We start from the raw sequence: 22,516 nt of genomic DNA on the forward strand, positions 1-22,516 counted from the left end.
TATATATATATATATATATATATATATATATATATATATATATATTGAAAACTCTTTTCAAATGAGTAGAATTAACTTTCAGTAAATTTTGAGTCAACAACACTCACTTCATTTGATAAATCTGACTTGGGTTTTACAGTGTAGCATGTTTGGAATCTGAGAAATGTTGAATTAGTTTTTGTACTGGACTAATATGACCACTAGATGACGCTGTTTCACCAGAAGAGTGTAGCTGGCAACATCATGGAGACGGGTGCTGGTAATCATGACCTCATTCTTCTGTGTTGTTAGTTAAGGCAACTCCCAGATCTGCAGTGTGGATCTTACATGCTCACTGTCACAAGTATTTTCTTGTGCTCACGTCAGCTTCCATCTGCTCTGGAGTCTTTCCAAATGGAGTTTCCCAGTCTGGGCTTTTGTAGCACGTGAAGGCTGAGCCCAATGTACCCGACATAACATTTTGCACATAAAGTATTGCACCGTTTTTTTTTTTTTTACACATGTGTCCTCACCTTCCAGTGAGTGTTCACATGTATACTAACTTTACAAAAGCCTATTTCCTTAAAAAAGGTGAGTAAACCAATTTTAACTTAGTTTTTATAATTACCCACATAGTTTATTTACTTAGTAGTCAACGTGTCACTTTCAAAACAATGGGTTTACTCATTTATTTAATGTAAAGTAAGTAACTGCTTTTATTATGTATTTAATCTATTTTAAATCCAGTAAAAACAACATATCTCAGCATGTTTAAAAGATTAATTTTCATGATAAATCCTTGAAAAACTACAGTAGTTGTGGGTTACGTCTCACTCACCCATCTGTGCAGAATTTCCAGTAGATGTCACTGGAGAACAGATAATATGTAAGACTTACTGGATCTTTATTGCAGTCATTAACATGTCTTGTTTTGTTACTGTTGGCAATGCTTGGCAATACATCTTTTTACACTATTGATATGGTGTGTAGCTCTTATTTCTTAACCATGCTGACAAATATATCCCATGGCTATATTCCAGAATGACAATGCAAAAATGTATCAAATTGTGAAAGTGCATTCATCACAGTGTTCTTTTGACTTCCTTATGCACCATCAGTAAGCTTATTTCCATCAACAGCTGAAATCCTTCATGACTGAGATCTTGTCTTGAAGATATGAAAACCTTGACTGTCTTACTGGGATGTCCACTGTTACCTCTAGCACGCCTTTCTTAAGATTTTCAAAGGGCTTCTGGTCAATTGGTGGTCAAGTTCTGGACTATGGTCATCATTGTATACACCTTTAATAGATAATGTTTTCATTTAGCTCTATTTTTTATGCTAACTGGTTTAATTTAATGACAATATCAACCTGACCAAATACAGAATCTAAATCACTTAATGGATTGGAAGAAATAGATACATTACTTGGAGTGTTCATAAGACAATTGGAACATATAATTATGAAATGACCTGTCATGAATATGAATGAGATTTCATGCTTAATCACAAGGGCCATGAAACCCTCCCTGTCTCAGCAGGGTGTTTTACACCTCTAGTTTGAAAAAAGTCAGGCAAGTGGGTGAGTCCAGCTTTGTTTACCTAGGAGTGTCAAGTGGCGAAAGAGGGAAAGTTTGCATGAAAAGGGGAGTTTCATTACGTGCACATGCTGATTTTCACAGCGGCAACACAAACACAGACGCAGAGTGATAAACAGTGACTCTGTTTACATGGACATCAGTAATGGAATTATTTGCCTTAATCTAAATAAGACAATAATATGATTGTTTGCATCTGTTGCTTTTTGAATGTTCTTTTCATGATCCTATTTTACATGTTATAGCACATAGATCAATTAACATCATTGCGTCACCATGCCATCCACGTTTCCACCAAAGTTTCATGTAATTTTGGGGTTTCATTCATAATTTGTTGATTTTTATTGCTGTTTGCCACTTTCACTTTCATTCAGCAACATTTCATGCATTCCCTCCGCAACAAACCAAATATTGGATACCAGGAACTGCTGGAAAAGTGTAGTTTTAATGGAATTTGATACCACACCCCTGATGGGAAAAAAAAATCTGTATTTCTTGGTAAATGCAGAGACCCGGTAGGTGCAGAGAATAGCATCAAACAGCTGCGTGTGTATAGACTGTCCCATCACAAAATGTGGTGAAAATCATACACTGCAAAAAACCTACTCCATGGTAATAGTTTGATTAAGGTGTTTATATGTTTACATTCGGAGAGCAGCATTTACAGCGGATCTTTCAGTCCATTATATTGTAGTGATATAAACTTACTGTTAACTTAGGAACTAAATCATTTTGACTAAGGTATTTCTTTAAAAACTGAAAGAGTAGTGCTGACAATATTAACTAACTTTGCCATCTGAATAAACATAAACAACGAACATTAATCGCAGACTTATTAAATCCATAGAGACAGGACAGTCAACACGAACTGGAACCACATCTTTTTTTAAAAAAAGAAGCTCTCACACTGTAACAGGTAAAACAGTATCTGAAGTTATCATGCATATTAATGAATTGCATCTCAGTGCCCTGATTGGTTTGAACCAAGTCTTTCTCATGAATTAATGCTGAAAACTCAAAGATGTCATGTTGTACCTGCCGGTACAGACATCCAGTCTCCACACTGGAATTTAAACAATGATCTAATGCTGTGACGTAGATTTAAAATATCTTTTCAAACCGTAAGAACGAATATGTTCAAAATAACAGTAAAACTTTTACTGAAATTTCAAGTTCACACTTAGCTGATGATTGATTATAAGCAAGTTTGGCATGCTGTCCCTGGAGAGAGCCCTGAGCTCAAAAAGTCCTTGAGCCCTGGGCTCCCTCCCTTATGCAGGGCGAGAGGGGAGCTTTGAGCTCAGGTAGATCTCGAGAACTCCACCTTTTTGCTAAGAGCCGATGACAGAAAATGATTGCTATGAAGAGATATGTTGCTGGATGAGAGTTTGACTGTAGGGGTAAATTTAGATTGATCAATTAATTTGTAGTGCATGTTTTTGGAATGTGGGAGGAAACCGGAGAACCCGGAGGAAGCCTACACGAGGACGGGAAGAACATGCTAACTTCGCACAGAAACAACAGCCGGCCTGTTAAAGGACTAGAACCGGTGACATTCTTGCTGTGAAGCAACAGTGTTAATCACTGGGCCACCGTGCTGCCCTATTTGAGGTTGAGGAATAGGGGTGGAAGGGGGATTCTTCCAATCGAAGATGACAAAGTGAGAAACCCTGTCTCTTTATAGTGGGTTAGGTATTGTCTGATTGGTGGATCATACATAGTTAATGCAGATCCAGCCATGTTCAATCATAATCACGTGATCTTCTTGAAAGTAGTTTATAAATAAACTTAACTTTATGAAAATATATGTGTCCTAATAGTGTTTTTAGCAATGTGGGACATATATATATCACAACGTCACAACCAATGTCACCTTTGCATTTAAATTTGAAGGGTCACAAAACACCAATATATATATATATATATATATATATATATATATATATATATATATATATATATATATATATATATATATATATATATATATATATTATATATTGGTGTTTCGTGACCCTTTAAATTTAAATGCAAAGGTGACATTAGTTGTGACGTCTTTGACAACTTGACATAAGTATATCAAGTTTCACTGACACATTCAGTTTGTTTCACTGACAAAAGTGATCATAAAAATAATCATGATACAATTATGTCCTTGTTTCAATCATGTTTATGACAGATTTTTGACAAATTTATGTTGTCTTGGTAATGTCAGGTTGGTATGACAAAGACACTGACAGGCAGGTTTTGTTGTACTGGTTATGTCAAGGTGTTAAAGACATCTCACACAATGTCATCTTTGCATTTAAAAATGACATAACTGAGTGAATAACACTTACTGACAGATGTAAGCAAGCATTAAATCTCATGTCATTATAATAAAGGTTTTGCCACAGTCCTCTGAACACAAGTGTTACCCATGTTGTATTTTCCCCCCTCAGTGTATGTTTTAGCTAGTTTTTCCAGCCAACAAAAGTTTTCCTGGAGACATCGCTGGAAGAATTTTAGAATTTTAGTTTCTCTTTTTTTTTCATGCCTTAATCAATTCTCTGTTTGCTATTAGAATTCCATTCTTGAAGAAACGGTAAGGCGTGAGTGTGAAGAGAGGGAAGAACTAACAGCGGCCCTGACCTTGGCCAAGGAACAACTTCAGGGATTCAAGCCCTGCGTAACAAAACCTCATGATTCCCAGACACGCACACGGCTCTCCAGATCCTCAGTGGCACACCCGAACCTCCCTGTCCCAAGACTCAGTCCTAGCCGACCCCATCCTCAGTCAGGAAACCACAGCTCATTTTCCACACAGAGAAACAGACATAGTTTGTCTGAGTGGAATTCTGATGATGTGAGTAAAAGTGCTGCATCTTGGAATGGATCATCACAACCTGCACCCACTCTCCCCAAAATCAGCAAAAACAAAGTCACTTCTGTGAACGACTTGTGCAAAAGCTTTGCCATGTTGAGAGGCAGACAAGACAAACTCTGATTCTCTCTAGAAAGATCTTTAAGCCTTGTTCATCAATTAAAAATCATTCAATCATCATTGATCCAAAATGGACAAAAATGACCACATCCTAAACTTTCATAAACTTTCACTGACTGGTTGACTTTTTCATCAGCATTAGTGAATTGTCAGAAGTGTAGCCCTTTAAATGATGGCTTGTTTACAAAGAAAAAAAAATACTAAAATAAACAGTAAGCAGATTTAGTTCCACTTTGGCACGTGACTGTAATCAACAATGACAAACAAGTACATTCATTTTGAGGCGTTCATATTTTTATGTAGAGCTAGATTTGACAACATTTTCAGTACACACATAACCACAAACCACAACCTGTCATCCATTCCAACATACCCACACAAACTGTTGACATAAGTGTTGTATAAATATTCCCTTTTAAAGAACAGTTCACCCAAAAAATGAAAATCTCTAAATTGTTCTATTAACAGAGACCTGCAACTGTTGATGAAACTGTTTCTTTTTGTCGTTTGTCAGTTAGCAACGAGGCACATGAGTTTATTGAAAAGTCTGTTTATGCGTGATCATAAGTTGTTTAGTTTGTTTTTTTCCATAGTTATAACAAAACTTGCATGTGCATAATGGCTAGTGAGGTAAAATCTGTTCAGTATCAGCTGATCACGCATCTCTGAAAATCAAACCCATGACCTTGGTATGCTAGAGCGTTGCTCTACAGTTTCTACAGCAGAATCATTAAATGTAAGACTGCTAAGTTCCTTTGGCTAATCTGTGACCTAGAAATGTACAGTAGTCAACATTTTATTATTCTATATCATTGTAGATTGTCATACTGCATGAAAATGATTGTCATGTCATACTGTAAGACCTCTGGTAATGTCAGGCTGACAGTCAAGATGTGGAAAACATGGACACGCAAGAAAACTCATCTCAAGTTTAGTGTTATCCATCTGTGACACCCCAGGAGGCACAGGACGTCAACATGAGGTCAGATTGACGTTTTACCTCAACGTCATGGGGACATTGCATTTTGTTTGAAAATGAAAATCGGGTTGATGTTAGTGTCCAACGTCAAACCTAAAATCTACCAAATATCAATGATGTTACAGCTTGACATTGTGTGGACATTACCACTATGATGTGTTTCCGACATGGGATTTTGTTGGCTATACCTTATAAATAAATTTCGGTATTTGATGTCAATATGACGTTGGTCACTTTTCAACTCATCCTAAAATCAACTGTAATTTGACGTTGTTATTAGCGTCAAAGTAGCTTTATCCTTTGGCGCCATCTATTGAACTTTAGTCACCTGATGTCACGACCTAAATCTGACCTAATATTAAAGTCTTATGACATTGTGTGCCTGCTGTGACACATTTAGTAACACACATACTTAAATGACACTTCACAACAATCATAAACAATCTGTATTGGTAATTTTGTTGTTCTCATTCCATCATCAGGCACTCCTATTGGTTCTTGTTTTGATACTTGTCAAAAAATTCAGTGTCTGAAATTTTCTGTCTCATCGAAAGGAAAATATTGATTGCAATATCAAAATGTCAAACCAACAAAGACCACAGATTTTAGCCTAGGAGTATAGGAATCTTTTTTGTCTCAGATGACCAAATCATGGCTAATATCACTCTGTGTGACCAGGTTTTCTTGGATGATGTCAAACTTTTGGTGAGTTTTCATGTGTGTCCATAGTCCATCTTCGTTCTTGTTTATTGACAACTAAAATCTTACGGTGTGACCATGTTAGGATCATGTTATTGCAGTCTGACAAGCAACAGTTATTTATTATTGATTATTAAAAAATCGATGTGAGCCAGGTTTTAATTGAGTTGCTCTATTCACCTCAGCAATATTGGCAATGCACAATGGGCCTTTTTGTAAAAAAAAAAAAAAGGTGACTTGATCTTAGGGTTAACTGTGAATCCTGCACTGGGTTATCATAAATGTTTTCCTATAAATCTAAGGTCTGTGGTGAGCCAATATTCTGCTATAAAAGTACCATTTGAAAGTCTACAAACTATTTTCTATGTTTACAGTTAGGCTTTACTTTAGCATTTATGTTATAGCAGCTCCCCACTTTTCAATTTGGGTAAAAAAAAATCCAGGCGGAAAAGCCCAAAATAGCTGAAGAGTTTTACCTATCTGTCAAACCCATTAAAATTTTCCTGGAGACATCACTGGAAGAAAGTTTAATATCTGTTTCTCTTTTTGCTCCAAAAAGATTACTTTTAAAAGGTACAGGTTACATTGACAACTCCAAAAAAACCATCAAAATCAAACACTATCAGCAGTCAAGCTATCAACTGCAATTATAGACTGGTTCTAATCTTGGTCAGCAAAAGTGTTTTGGTTTACTTGTTTAGCATGCATTAATGCATTCAGTGTCTACAATGTCTCAAAAAATTCCGTCTCATCTTTTTTTAGAGGTCTTAAATTTTGTGTTTGAGAACTTTTCTTGTTAGCGAGAAACATGGTGAAATCACTGATTTATAATAGCGAGTTATATATACACAGCTATATATCTTATTATTTACAGATAAGTAGGCTGAATTCATGGATGCAAAGTCAACACCTGTGGGTTGCCAGTAACAAAACACAACTGATCCTATAAGCCAGTGGTCCCCAACCCCCGGGCCACGGACCGCTACTGGTCTGTGGATTATTTGGTACCGGGCTGCACAAGAAATCATTAAATTATTTATGTTTATTATTCGAGTCTGAAGGATCTTTTATTTTGAAAATTATTTTATTTTTAAACATTACTGTATTCTTTCTGTCACTTGAGTGCTAAAATGTAACCCACAAGCTAGCAAAATGAGTAAGAAACAGACGTCTTTGGGAAGTTTCTTTGCAAAGGGGAAAAGGCCCAGTGAAGGACCCATGATCTGCCATGGAATGGATCCGCAACCCATTTGTCAACAATTCAGGTAAATTCAGCATGGCTGAACAAAAAGAACACCAACTTCTGATTGACAATCACAAATGTATTGTTGACATATATATCTTTTCTAAGCGCAAGTTTGTTATTTACAATGGAGGTGCGTGACTTGCACACCTAGTTGAAAACCTCAACTATTTAGAATGCTGCGAGCGATAACAGTGTGATAACTACTGACCGATCAGCTTCATACGGTATCCATAAATAAAACTTGTATTAGAGTTGGAGTTATGTTTTGTCAGTTTGTCATCCTCTGAGAACATGGTTGAGGGTTGCCTAGCAATCTATGTACACAGTCCCACCCACCCCCAATGGGGCGTGAAAAAATTGTCAATCGTTGACTGGAAATTGGCGATGCAGTGGCGCAGAGGTAGTGCTGTCGCCTCACAGCAAGAAGGTCGCTGGTTCGAGCCTCTGCTGGGTCAGTTGGTGTTTCTGTGTTGAGTTTGCATGTTCTCTCTGCATTTGCGTGGGTTACTTCCGGGTGCTCTGGTTTCCCCCAGTCCAAAGACATGCGGTACAGGTGAATTGGGAAGGCTAAATTTACTGTAGTGTGTGAGTGAGTGTGTATGGATGTTTCCCAGAAATGGGTTGCAGCTGGAAGGGCATCCACTGTGTAAAACATGTGCTGGATAAGTTGGCGGTTCATTCTGCTGTGTCGATCCCGGATTAATAAGGGGGCCTAAGCCGAAATGAAGGAAATTATTTCAGAAATTTTTTATCTGCTGGAATTTTCAAGCACAACTGTCTCCAGGGTTTACAGTAAATAGTTCCCAAAAAATGAAGAAATATCTATAAAGAGTTAGCTTGTTCAACTGATAGAAAGACAATAGTAACTCAAATAACCACTACAACTGAGGTCTGCAGAAGAGCATCTGTGAACTCGCAACACATCAAATTATTTAGGCAGATGAGCTACAGCAGCAGGGTAGTTTGGAACTGTTTGGAAGTTCTGTAAATTCTTACTGGAAAGTAAAGTATAACTAAATTTGCACATAGGTTGCACCACAAGACAAATATACTGACCGGTCACTTTATTAGGTATACCTGTCCAACTACTTGTTAACGCAAATTTGTAATCAGCTAATCACATGGCAGCAACTCAATGCATTTAGGCATGTAGACATGGTCAGGACGATATGCTGCAGTTCAAACTCACCATCAGAATGGGCAAGTAAGTTGATTTAAGTGACTTTGAATGTGGCATGATTGTTGGTGCCAGATGGGCTAGTCTTGAGGATTTCAGAAACTGCTGATCTACTGAGATTTTCACACACAACCATCTCTAGGATTTACAGAGGATGGTCCAAAAAACAGAAAATATCCAGTGAGAGGCAGTTCTGTGGGTGCAAATGCCTTGATGATGCCAGAGGTCAGAGGAGACTGGTCAGCCTGGCCAGACTGGTTACAGCTGATAGAAAGGCAACAGTAACTCAAACGACCACTCGTTACAACTGAGGTATGCAGAAGAGCACCTCTAAATGCATAGCACGTCCAACCTCCAACCTTGAGGCGGATGGGCTACAACAGCAGAAGATCACACTGGGCCCACTCCTGTCAGCTAAGAACAGGAAACCGAGGCTACAATTTGCACAGGCTCACCAAAATTTGACAATAGAAGATTAGAAAAATGTGGCCTGGTCTGATGATTCGCGATTTCTGCTGTGACATTCGGATGATAGGGTCAGAATTTGGCGTCAACAACATGAAAGTAGGGATCCATCCTGCTGTGTATCAACAGTTCAGGCTGGTTGTGGTGGATAATTTCTTGCCCCATATTGGGCACATTAGTACCAGTTGAGCATCGTGTCAATGCCACAGCCTACCTGAGTATTATTGCTGACCATGTCCATCTATTTATGACCACAGTATACCCATCTTCTGATGGCTACTTTTAGCAAGATAATGCATCATGTCATAAAGCGCGAATCATCTCAGACTGGTTTCTTGGACATGACAATGAGTTCACTGTACTTAAATGGTCCTATCATGTCAATATGGACCAAAATCTCTGAGGAATATTTCCAGTACTATGTTGAATTACTGCCACGAAGGATTAAGGCAGTTCTTAAGGCAAAAGGGGGTCCAACCCAGTACTAGTAAGGTGTACCTTACAAAGTGGCCAACAAAAAAAAAAAATAAAAGTATAAATAAAAGAAAAAAAAAAAAACTGAATCACAAAATATGCAAACTCTTCATTAATGGGTATTTTTAAAATGTAGATGACAGCCTCACTATAAAGATATTTGCAGCAATTTTTGCTTAACCTTTTTTCTAAATAATACTAGTAATTGAAGAAGAAAACAGAATGAATTCAAGCAATATACTGAATTTAAATAAAGTTTAACCCAACTCACACAGAGCTGAACTTAAAAGTTGGCAATCCTGCTGTTAATCTTGGCTGAGCAGATTTGTTTTGTATTAATGTCTTTATTGTGTAACAATAAAGAGGAAGACAGGAAATCCAGGGGAAGACTTTTTGTATGCCTTCATCATGCTTATTCCGGTCTGTTTAGCGCAGACAGAGTACAGCAAGAGGCCAACATAATCAAATGCAAGAGAATGACAATGGCTTTCAATGGGAATTAATGTTAGACGAAAGTCTACAGACACATAAATTACCTATTTGAAAACTGTCAGCATAATTCCACAGAGGGCAATCAGCAGTGGAGACAGATGCCGTTGGTGGGTTGAGATCATAACTTTTCCATGTTACACTGTGAGTGGGAGGCTTGAGAAATGAAAGCAGATATCAGACACTGTAAACTCTGTGTATATTAATTCATGTGTGCTCTGATACTGCAAATGTTAGTCCTATATACATGTAAACTTACGCAAATAGATCTCGGTGGTGATCTTTTAAAAAATGTATATTAATTTCTGCCTTAGGTAATAAAAATAACTTTATTTTTGCAATTACAGTATGGGTGTATTTGGCAGTGTAATTAATTTCTCATGATTTGTGTCTGTGTATCTCACAATTGCAACTTCATCTTATAATGAATGACTTCTCAGTTGACCTGAATTAATCATTTTAACATTTCACCTGAAAACTTCATGCATATTATAATTGTGACTGTCTCAAATGTACCACTTTTCATCACTTGTGATGAATTTTTATCTCATAATTGTGACTTTTTATCTCAAAATGTATCTTATAATTGTTTCTTTGTTGCAGTTTGTAAAATATTATTTACTGTATTATATATTTTATTACTATGTCCTTAAGAACCCCAAAACATGAAACTAACTTTGTTTAGACCTAGAAACACAATGCCCCATGTAGAAATCTGATATATGACAATATATGCAAATTACATATGACACAAGTTCATACAGTATTTGGATTTCACACATAAAATATATAAAAGCTAACTGAATAGCTAAAAGGTATAGCTACTAGCTAAGGCTTAGCCTACCTCTTGATCCCTGTTGTTTTGTCCATCCCGATTAAATGCTGCCTGATCACTGCTGTTATATTACAATGCAAATAATTATTTTAATTTAATTAAATAATTAAGAATGAACATAGAAGCAAATCATTTTCAAATGGATGGAAATACCAACGTAGTCCTATACATTGTCAGTTTAAAATGAATCTCCCAGACAAGCTTGAAATGAAATGTTACCTCTTAACATGTGCACTGTTGATCTGATCCTTTGAAATGTCATCTGATCACTGCTCTTGTTGAGATTCTAATGCAAACATCTCAATTAAACGCACATAATTTAACAAATTCTCTTAAATTGTATGAAGCCATCTTTCCTCAATTTTATTAGCTAATTTGGTTCTTCAAAGTATGCCTAATAATTGCACTAGTATGATTAAAAAAATGTTAAATTTATCTCTTTGAGTTGTTAGCAAAATTATCTCATTTTAAAAAAATAATGAATCTAGAATTTAATTTTTTTTTTAAAAGAAAACGTAATTCATAATCAAATAAGTTTAAGTCTCAAGATTCATTTTAGTGCATGGACAATGATCTGCACATGCTCCTACAATACTATTGCAGATGGCAGACAAGTCAAAACATTGCACATTCTTTAACAACCAGACAGCCATTGATTTGCAGATGTAAACAGGATGTAGTCATACAATTCAGACATATTTCATCATGCCGTCTAACAAGCTGAGGCACGTGGCTTATTTTTCCCACACTAAAATGCTGCTAATGACCAATGTGAGTGGTCTGTACACTGATCTAGCAAAGCAGTTGGAAAAATGTATGTTCACATGTTTTTTTTTTTTTCAAAAAGTAACCCCACTTTCCCTGGTAATGACTGTCATAATTCTTTATTTGTGAGAAATACCTAGTAAGTAACATGTAATACATTTTACCAAATTCACACCTGTGTTTATTATCTTCATATAAATATAAATTCATATCAGAGCACTGTTTTTATAACTGATGTTTATTAAATAGTATTGTTCAGTAAATGATATTTATATATCTAATAAATATATTACAGAAATTGTATGCTTGTAAGTGACGGTGATCTCAGTAAATATTACATTGTCGCAGAAATAACCCCATGCAAATAAATAAATAAATAACCATAAATCCCCAAATCCTCCCCCTCCCTCCTCTTCCACTCCTCACCCACACACAACACAGGAAATGTCCACCCAGAGAAGTCAATAGTTCAGTGAAGCTGCTGTTAGATGGATTACACATCATATCCTACAGTCACATGGCATACAGGATCTGTAGGGGATGTGTTAGATCGTAATTTCATTTATGATCAAACACTAGAGAATTGTGTACAGTTTCCCAAAGCCAGAAAGGAAAAAGAGAGAAAAAAAGCACATTCCAATAAATCACGTAGGCCTTTAACTCACCCAAAGAATCATCTTTGAACAATAGATGTTGATAAAACTAGCAGATTATGTGGAAGCTTATTATTACTTCACGTCTGGGACCAGGATAGACAAAACTAAGGTAAGATCATAGATATTTACATTAGATGTTGCCTACCCTGTTGTTGCCTATTGAAAGGAATGCGTCAATAGAGCCATTTTAGTACAGGGTAGCGCTCCTTTGAAACGAATGCAGGACCAAGGTGCAGTGGAGGACTGTGGCCATCCAGAGCCAGATATACACACATATATCTATGATTGGAAGTTTTCCTTGTGGTCATTATGCAATTTTTTTTTTCATTACGAAAATCATAATTTTACATCACTTTTCTACATGGATGGATATGTGACTGCACTGGCATTCCTGACAAAGAGCGAGTGTTTGTGTGCATGAAAAGGTACGATCCTCCCTCCCTGTTAAATTTAATCCAATCCATGTACAGAAACACTCCCCTCTTATGAATGACTCGTTCCCTTAGCCGACAGTAATACAAGTTTCTAGCACTGCAGCATCTTGTAGTCATATTTCTTGTTTGCTTATTTTATTCAACAAAACTAGCATAAGCCTGGTATTTAGTGCAAATTAGTGCTTATTTGCCTTATGGTGATTACATTGAGTGACTGTATTATCATCAATAACGTTACTGTGTCACGACTGGGTATCACAAAAACAAGGGAAAGATCCAAGTGCAGCAAAACACATTTATTGTCAAACAAAGATCCAAAAAAATTACAAAGGCACAGGCAAGGTACCAAAATCGACAAAAACGTGAAAGGCAAAATTTAAGCAAACGAGTGAATCAAACAAAAAACTAAATAGGAATCCAAAAACATAGTAATGATACTAAACAAAGTTAACAAACAAACAAACCAAACACGATGAACCAGACCACAAATAAAGCAGGACAAAACTAAACAGAACATTAAAAATCCTAAGGCAAACTAAACAACATAACAGGGCTTATAAAGACAGAACTAATTAGACAATGAGGGACAGCTGGAAACAATGAGTGATCACATAACTAGGATACAAAACACAAAAACCAAAACAAAAACTTGTGCCCTTGAAGACCACCAGAGGGCACTGCAGCAGGTGTAACATTATCCCCCCCCCCCCCCTTTTTTTTTTTTTAAGGAGTGGCTACCAGACTTTCCCAAAAACATCCATCTAGGAGGGAGGCGGAACAGAAGTGGACCATGGTGGGACAGACCAACAGTACAAACCAAAAGAGGGCGAGTGTCAGATGGTGCTTGAGGGCGAGGGTCCGCCGGCGCTTGAGGGCGAGAGCTCAGAGTTTGAGAGTGAGGGTCCGCCGGCACCTGAGGGCGAGGGTCTGCTGGCACTTAAAGGCGAACGCTCACCAGGGCTTGAAGGCGAAGGCTCATCGGTACTGGGGAACAAGAACTCAAGAAAAACAAAAAATTATGTTTCCAAAATATTAAAAAAAAAAAAAAAAACGGTTCTTTAAGAACAGAAAAATCAAAGTCAGAAAAAAATTATAAAATAAAGATTTCAAAAATAGCCAAGGGTTCAGGCACTGGTTTGAATATAGCTGTGGTATGGCACTAAAGCTCGGAGCTTTCGACCATCTTTGGCAATTGATGTAAAGTGTACACAATCTTAGGCATGAAATCTGAACTAATGTCCACTTTGCAAAAAGGTTCAGAAGTATGAGCTTTGTTTAAACAAAATTCCACATCATAAGCCATTTTAGAAAGGGGTCCTGGAACAAAAACAAACTCAAAGGGTGTCTCAGGACCAAAAGTTAACCAAAAGCAGGGATTCAAAAAGATCAATTTTGGGCTGAGTCTCAACACTATCCAAAATCTCATGAAGTGAGTCAATAAACTCTAAGGCCATGCAAGGAAAGTCAGGGGAAATGGTATCTTTAGGTGGGGCTTCTGAAGTGAAAATCATGTTGGGAATGGAATCAACCTCTAGACTATTCACTTTAAGGTGGACAACAAACTCCCAAAATTGAGTTATCCCAAGCTCCTCCATCTCTTCATTAGAAAGAGGGTAATCAAGACATTAATTAAATATAGTGACCGCTTCCTTTCAGTCACTGGAGGACCCATTCAGAGACTCATACTTGGAAAAAAAATAAAATAAAAAAAAGGGGGGGGGGGGGGAGCTGAGGCAAGAGAGAGAGAGAGAGAGAGAGAGAGAGAGAGAGAGAGAGAGAGAGAGAGAGAAATTGCTGCTGGATTTTGGTGTGGCCTTTGGACTATGTCACGACTGGGTATTACAAGAACAAGGGAAAGATCCAAGTGCAGCAAAACACATTTATTGTCAAACAATAAAGATCCAAAAAATGGCAAAGGGACAGGCAAGGTACCAAAATTTACGAAAACGTAAAGTGCAAAAGTTAAGCACAAGAGTAAATCAAACAAAAACTAAACAGGAATCCAAAAACATAGTAATGATACTAAACAAAGTTAACAAACAAACAAACAAACAAGATGAACCGGATCACGAATAAAGCAGGACAGAACTAAACAGATAATTGAAAATCCAAAGGCAAACTAAACACAACATAACAGGGTTTATAAAGACAGAACTAATTAGACAATGTGGGACAGCTGGAAACAAGGAGTGATCACATGACTAGGATACAAAACACAAAAACAAAAATTGGTGCCCTTGAAGACCACCAGAGGGCACTGCAGCTGGTGTGACCATTTGAGCAGAAAAGTTTGTAACATACAAAAATGTAAAAAATGAAATCTTACCTATGAAATGTTCTGCCTTTGTGCGTTGTTTTCTTTGTTTTCTCGTTACTAGACCTGTACATAGCGCTAAAGTCCAGCTTCTTCATGTTGGCACACTGTCTTGACTAGTGTGGATGAATGACTTCTGTCCTGGGAGTACTGTACGAATGTGGCGGCGTTATTGGCGCATGCTCAGGGTTCGTATGTGATATCTAGTGTATCTATGAGGTAAGAGTACTGTTGGCATTTCATCATTTGAGACCTCATGACTCATGGCTGTAATTAACTTTTTTTTCCCTCCTTTTTTGTTATTTATTTATTTTTTACAATTACTAACATTGTCCAATATGCAGTCACATTTTCCCTAAACACAATTAGCACAGCATTCATTACCATATACCGTTAATGCATTTCATCTTGTTTTCTCACAACGTTCAGTAAATTAGTTTCTAAAATGCTTCAGTTTTTTTGTCTCATACATTAATTATTCATGCACTCAACAAAAATACAAATGCAATACTTTTGTTTTTACTCCAATTTTTCATGGACTAAAGTCAAAGATCTAAAACTTTATACACAAATGGCCTATTTGGCTCAAATATTGTTTTCACGCATTTAAATATATGTTAGTGAGCATTCTCCAGCTAAATTATCCAAGTTTGGAACATCAAGATATTGATTAGACAGCATAATTATTGCTCATGTGTGTCTTAGGCTGGCCACAATAAAAATGTCACTGTTTTCATTTCTGTACCTTAAGCCAAAGGCATTTCAAAGTATTTGGCAATACATCCAACCAGGCTTACAACAGAAGACCGTGTGTAATTACACCAGCCCAGGACTTCCACATCCAGCATCTTCAGCTCAAAGATCATAGTAAAAATTTAATTATCCATGTATTAACTAAAACCACCAATAGGTTGTGGTAAGGGTTACGGTTCAAGAAAAGTCTAGTGGCTGGGAATGGGCTTCTCTGGTAATGTGGCAATGTCTGCTATAACGTTGTAAATACACAGTACAGTTATGATCTTATTGCATAACATAATATATGCCTTCAGTGATTTCCTGAAGATAAATACCAAAAAATAACACAACTGGAATAACTACAGCAGTTGTGATCGTCTGATCTCATATGAAGTGAGAGATTGCAATGACATATGATGACAGATGCAGGTGCTGGTGTGCTGGCCCAATTTTTAGGTGTAAATTTTGAAGCCCTCCCCCTTAACACTCATTTTTAAGGGCCAAGGGAAAGGGGAAGGGGTAGGGGTAGGGGTACAAAAATAGGATTGGCATAGGGTCTTAAGTTGAGTATACCAAAACCAAGTCAAAGAGCGGTAACTCATGTTACGGTGTTCTGCCTTGATTTCGCTTGGGCTTTTGGAAGTTACTGTTAAGACAACACATTATTTTCTTGAAAAAAAAAACAATGATATTGATTCAAGATACTTACAAGAAGTTACAGTCTTTTACCTTTGCATGGCAGAATTGTTGTATCATTCATCCACAAGCATTGTGTTGCCACAGGAGAATGCATGTTGCAGCACTCTTAAAAATGATGTGTTAAAAATTTACACAAAATATGTGTTAAACAGTTCGTAACACATTTTGTGTTACTACAGACACATTGTGTGTTAATATTGTGCTTAATTGTTTACACAATGACTGTGTTAAACATTTAAACAGTATGTTGGAATAAAATGCATTTTTGCCTGTAGTCAGATGGCACTGTGTTATGTGTTTATTTATCATGATGGTAATATAAAAAAAGCATTGTGAGTATGTGGCTGAAAATTCTGCATTTCAGGATTTATGCATAGACTGTAAAGTATTTCTGCTGTGAATTTCTGCACGCGCATGCGCGGCGACTTTCTTTTTCAACCGTCGCTCTCCCAGAGCTCTGTCGGATAATGCACCTCTCTGCCTCAGGTGAGTGAAATTGATGAAAAATTGTCTACGATAGTAAATATTTCTTCCACTCTGCGTGAGAATGTTTTGTGTTAATTGTCCAAGAAGTTTTTTTTGTTACTTTTATTATGTCTCCATGTTCTCACTCCAAATACACGGGTGACTTGGCAACTCTGTCATGGAACTAACATTAACTTTAGCTGCGCAAGCTAACGCTTCTGGCGCGTCTTTTGTAAAACTGCGTTGGCACTTGGCAGAAGTGTTAATAATATGTTACATATTTAAGGCGAAAGATTTACCCTAAATATGTATTGCATTTTGGTATGAGAGTTGCCGTCACTTTAAAATCTTCGCGTCACGTTAAAGTCTTCGCGTCTCTGACACTCGAGGTAACGTAACCGGAATTTTTTTTTTTTGTACATTTACGTTATTACCATAACGTTATTAAATATAAAACCTAAGATGACGCTCTGCGGCAGGAATTTGAACAAGAATCCCTTGTCATAACGTTAGTTGGGCGCTTTGTACAGACACCAAATGGCGCCGCGGTGTGAGCAAATTCATAAACAATGTCTAAAATATAAAGATATTTAATATAATCAAAATTGCGCGCCATTTTGTGCTACCCGACTGTCACGGATTGGCCAGGCTCTTCCACCAACATCACACATCGAACACCCTCACCTGAGTATTAACCACGCACAGCTGCACCCAATCACTCCCATTCACTATATAAGCACACACCTCACTTCACTCATTGTCCGGTCTCGTTCCTACGAAGCGGACTCTGAGTGAACCACTTCCTAGGTTTCACTCCCCTGCGATCTCAGCATATATACTTACCTGTACTCTGTTTTCATTCCAGTCTGTCCAGTGTTCCAGTTGTCCTGTCAACATTGTGTGTCTCGTCAGTCTGTCTTCCCCGCAAGTCCTCTGGTGTGTGCATTCGGTCATCCTTCTGTGTCTGTCATCCCACCTGGCAAAGAGAATCATCAGTTCATCCAAACTCCATTTCAACTCTCAATCATTATCCACATTACTCTGCTGTTGTAATAAACCTCATTTATACTTACTCCTCTTGTTTGTCCGTCTGCTTCCGTAACACCGACTAGTCACATACTATTTAAAATGTACATTTTATTGTCATACACAGTTACATGTGTGTGTGTGTGTGTGTGTTTTCTCATTGTGCTGTGTATATATGGATTTCTCTCTCTTTTACTTAGATGATGGAAGTCGAGGAACAAATTACAGTCACTCTAACAGTTTTACACCGAGTTGTTGCAACTGTCTTCATAGACGGAAAGGAAATATGGAGAAAACTATTCACAATTGGCAGTGTTGGAGATCTGATAGCCTCAGTCAAACCTGAACTGTCTCAACAACTATCTCTTGATAGAATATTGAAATTTGACACAGATTTTCAAGAGTTCATTGACACTGATGTAAATGCAGGAGTACAGGAGCTTGACAAATATCAAATATATTATATTGCAAGCAACACCCCCGACTCATTAGAAAGAAGTGTGCACTCATTACAGGTAAAACATTAATATCTTTCTCCCTTTATATTACTATAGATAAAAGTAAACATTTAAATAAATAAAATGGTTTTGGCATTTCTTAGTGTCCTTTAACAGATTCAACTCAGACTGGCACCACAACTAGTTTGCTGACGCTGCTTGAAGAAAAAGCCCCTACAATTCTGAGAGAACATGAAGAGACAAAGACACTGTCTATTTCCTCTAGAAAGATTCTTGTTAAAGTTGCTGTCAGTGACCTTGTAGAGAAACATGGATTGTGAGTATGTGGTTTGTTTATTTCATGTAAGGTGTATTTATTTGCAAATTAATTAAATTACATTTATTTAAATAAGTTATATATTAAAATAAACACTACATTTAACATTTTTAAAAAATAAATACATTTAACAATCAGTTTATCCCAATCAATTCTAAAGTACCACTGTTTAGTCAGTTTTTTTATGTTTGTCAATGTTTGTGTAAGAGCAATTTATGCAACTATTTTTTATTTTTATTTTAATTTTTACTTTTTCAGCTATCCGTCTGCTACAGAAAAGCTGTCACTAGCAAAAGAGATTGTGTCATTGTTCCCCTCGTTAAGGATTCAGGTGCCCTTTGGTGAAAATGAGGGACATGTAAGAATGTTTTTACTTTATAAACTGAATTTATTAGGAATGCATATATTAGTTGCTCATGTATACTTGAATTAATTAGTTTTGTTTTTGCATTACTAATGTCAGGAGCATTTTTTTGATGGGCCATCACACAGTGGATTTATTGAAATGAGATTACGTAACATCAGACGGAAGCTTCAACAGAGCCAGCGGGTGTACAGTTTGAAACGTCGTCATTGTACACCGCAACCTTCTTTGCCAAGTCTAGATGAAACTGTACCAAGTGAGTGGTTGACTCTGATAAAGAGGATGCGACCATCACCAGAGAATTCATCATCAATAAAGACTGCAATCGATCAAACCTTCAGTTACCGAAGGAGATGGATAACAACAAAATCCCCAACCGTTGCTGAAATCTTCAAGGAATATCCCAGATTTCTTGACATGCCAGCTTTGGTAATAGACATGCTCAACTAAGACAGAACTGCACACACATTTCTTTCGTAATTGTAATATTAATATTTCTTTGTTTCTGATTTCTTTCTTTCTTTCTTTGAGATGGACATTGAATTTTCCAAGCTCACAGATGGGAAAGAAGACTTGTTTATCCGGAAATGGGAAGGGACGATAATTCCAAAACTCAAGGAAATAGCATCCTTGGAGAAGAAAAATGACATCAGACACTTACTGGAGAAGGCTGACAATCAGCATGATGGTATGAGTTTCAGCCAAAATGTCTGTTGCATGTGCACACTTTTCTAAACTTAGTTTAAAAGAGAAAACTTAATGTGAATATTAATATTCTGTTCAAGGTAAAGTATTAATTTCAAATAATTGTTTAAATTCTTCTTTTGCATTTGACCTGTATCTTCACTTCAAGATGAGCTGTGTTACACTATGTTGAAGATCCTTATTCATCTTCTTCCACCCACTGCATCTGGGAGAAGTGTTGCTGGGAGTAAATGCTGTGTGACTTCTGCTATGTCCTACCTGTTGGAGCAAGTGCCGGTATAGTTTTTATTGTGTGAACTTGTGATAAATAAAATTGTTTCTATTGCAGCAACATTTTCTAATGCTTTTCATTGTTTCATTCCTGAAGGCTGGTACCAACGTTACAACTTTGCTCGCTGAATCCATGAAAGGGACCCTGAAGTCAGCTCAGCCGCAGTTGGTTTCCATTGGTTCTTTAGGACATGGATCCCAGTATGTAATTGTGGCAAAGAATGACTCTTTTGCTCTTCCACTTGATGTTGAAAGCCTGACCTGTGCTGTAGACAGACTTTTCAAATTCTTCTGGCTGTGCAATCTTCAGTATCCATGTCAACTGTGTTCTGTTTTTTCTTTTTTTGAGTATATATATGACCAGTCTTTGTCCCAGTCATCTTGCAAACGATCAAAGGTCATGGAATTGATTGCTAAGATGCAGTCTCGTACCTAATTGAAATAAGCATGTACACATGTCCAAAGTGTCTTCAAAATGATTTTGTTGGAACAAAGGGGTTAATTTGGCATTTAAGGGAAGTGCATGCACTCTCTGATAGTCACAACCTAACTTTAATTTGTAGTCAAAATGGTTGCCCCAGAACATATCATAATTTCAATTCCTTTTTAAAACATCTGAACAGAGATCATTTTAAAATGAATTCATGCCCTTCTGAAGAGTCAGGACACACAGAGAACTTAGATATATCCAATCAAATTGATGAAAGCAGAATAAGTAATTTTGAGGATAATGCCCAAATGTCTGAAACAGAGCAAGTTGCTCAGAGCAGTTTAAACCTAAAAGACTGTGCTGCAGCTTTTGCTGCCAGCATGTATGCCTCTGCTAATGTAACTTATACTGATGTTCAAAAAAGTATAACCTGCACAAAAGAAGATATTGACCGTACCTTAGGTCATTTGCAAGAAAAGACTAATACTTTACTAAAGAACTTGGCAGTTCCGCTAGATAGTACTGAAGTTCAAACACTTATGAAGGATTTTGACAATGCTAGAAACATGTTTATTGACATAGATACTACATTTAAACTAACTAAGTACTTTTCTGACAATTTTTCCTTTGAGAAACCAACAGAAGTGTTTCTTGGTCACAGATTAGATTGTGTTAGAAAGAATGGGGGGAAAAGCCAGTTGCTTGTGCCTGTCACATGTCAATACATCTCAATAATTAACACAATCAAATTTTTATTTAGTTGTGACAAAATGCAGAATATGTATTTGCAGTTTTGCGGAGGACGGGATTTAATGCATGATTATTGTGATGGTGCTCATTATTCTAAACATCCTCTATACCGAAACCATCCAAATGCATTACAAATTCAGTTATACTTCGATGATTTGGAAACAACTAATCCTCTTGGATCTAAAACAAAGATTCATAAAATGGGGGCTGTTTACTTTGCTTTACGAAATGTGCTGTCAGAAAACAATTCTGTACTTTCCAATATCCATTTATGTCTCTTATTTAATTCTGTTGATAAAGACATTTATGGTTTTGACAGAATTCTGGAACCTCTTTTAACAGACTTAAAAGAAATTGAACAGAATGGTATAGAGGTTAAAATACACGATAAATATCAGTTACTTTTTGGAACAGTCTGTTTGCTGACAGCGGACAATCTTGCCTGTCACTCACTCTGTGGCTATGTGGAAAGTTTCTCTGCAAACCGATTTTGTCAATTTTGTTTAATTGACAAATCAAGTTCTCAGATTATTTTTGATGAAAATAACACAGAAAGACGTACAAGGGAAAACTATGCATACCATGTACAACTGAATGATGCAAGTGCAACCGGTGTCAAGCATAACTCATGCCTAAACAGCCTACAGTATTTTCATGTCACTGAGAATATTGGTGTGGACATTATGCATGATGTGTTGGAAGGAGTCGGACCTCTTGAGGTCAAATTGATGCTGCGGCATTTCATTTATGAAGAGAAATGTTTTTCTCTGGAACTATTAAATGAAAGAATAGCAGCTTTTGACTATGGCTATGGAAATCAAAAAAATAAACCTAGTGTAATTGTCAATCTGAGGACATCTGAAAATGCTATTAAGCAGACTGCATCACAGATGTGGTGTTTACTACTAGTTTTGCCTTTTCTGTTAGGTGATTTAATTGATCCACAGAGCCCACACTGGCACCTTTTCCTAATGTTGAGGGAAATTTGTGACATAATTTTTGCGCCTGTTGCGTCAAAAGGGCTTGCTGTCCATCTTAAGCAGCTAATAATTGATCACCATACACAGTTCAAGATTCTTTATCCTGAAAGGAATCTAATTCCTAAACATCACTACATGACACACTATCCGAGTATTATGACTTTGTTTGGACCGCTTTCAAAGTTGTGGTGTATGAGGTTCGAAGCCAAACATCACCCTCTTAAG

General features: G+C 37.0%; 1 protein-coding gene across 1 annotated transcript in view; it reads left to right on the forward strand.

Moving 5' to 3' along the window:
- Nucleotides 1–4,791, forward strand: part of LOC130246098 (trichohyalin-like) — a 144,323-nt gene extending 139,532 nt beyond the window's left edge. The window contains exon 10 of the mRNA XM_056478960.1: nt 4,141–4,791. Coding sequence (XP_056334935.1) covers nt 4,141–4,563 — 423 coding nt within the window. The 3' untranslated portion in view covers nt 4,564–4,791. The remainder of the gene's footprint in view (nt 1–4,140) is intronic.
- Nucleotides 4,792–22,516: the final 17,725 nt, after the last annotated feature.

The sequence above is a fragment of the Danio aesculapii genome, chromosome 18 (assembly GCF_903798145.1).
Source record: "Danio aesculapii chromosome 18, fDanAes4.1, whole genome shotgun sequence".
Lineage (NCBI taxonomy): Eukaryota > Metazoa > Chordata > Actinopteri > Cypriniformes > Danionidae > Danio > Danio aesculapii.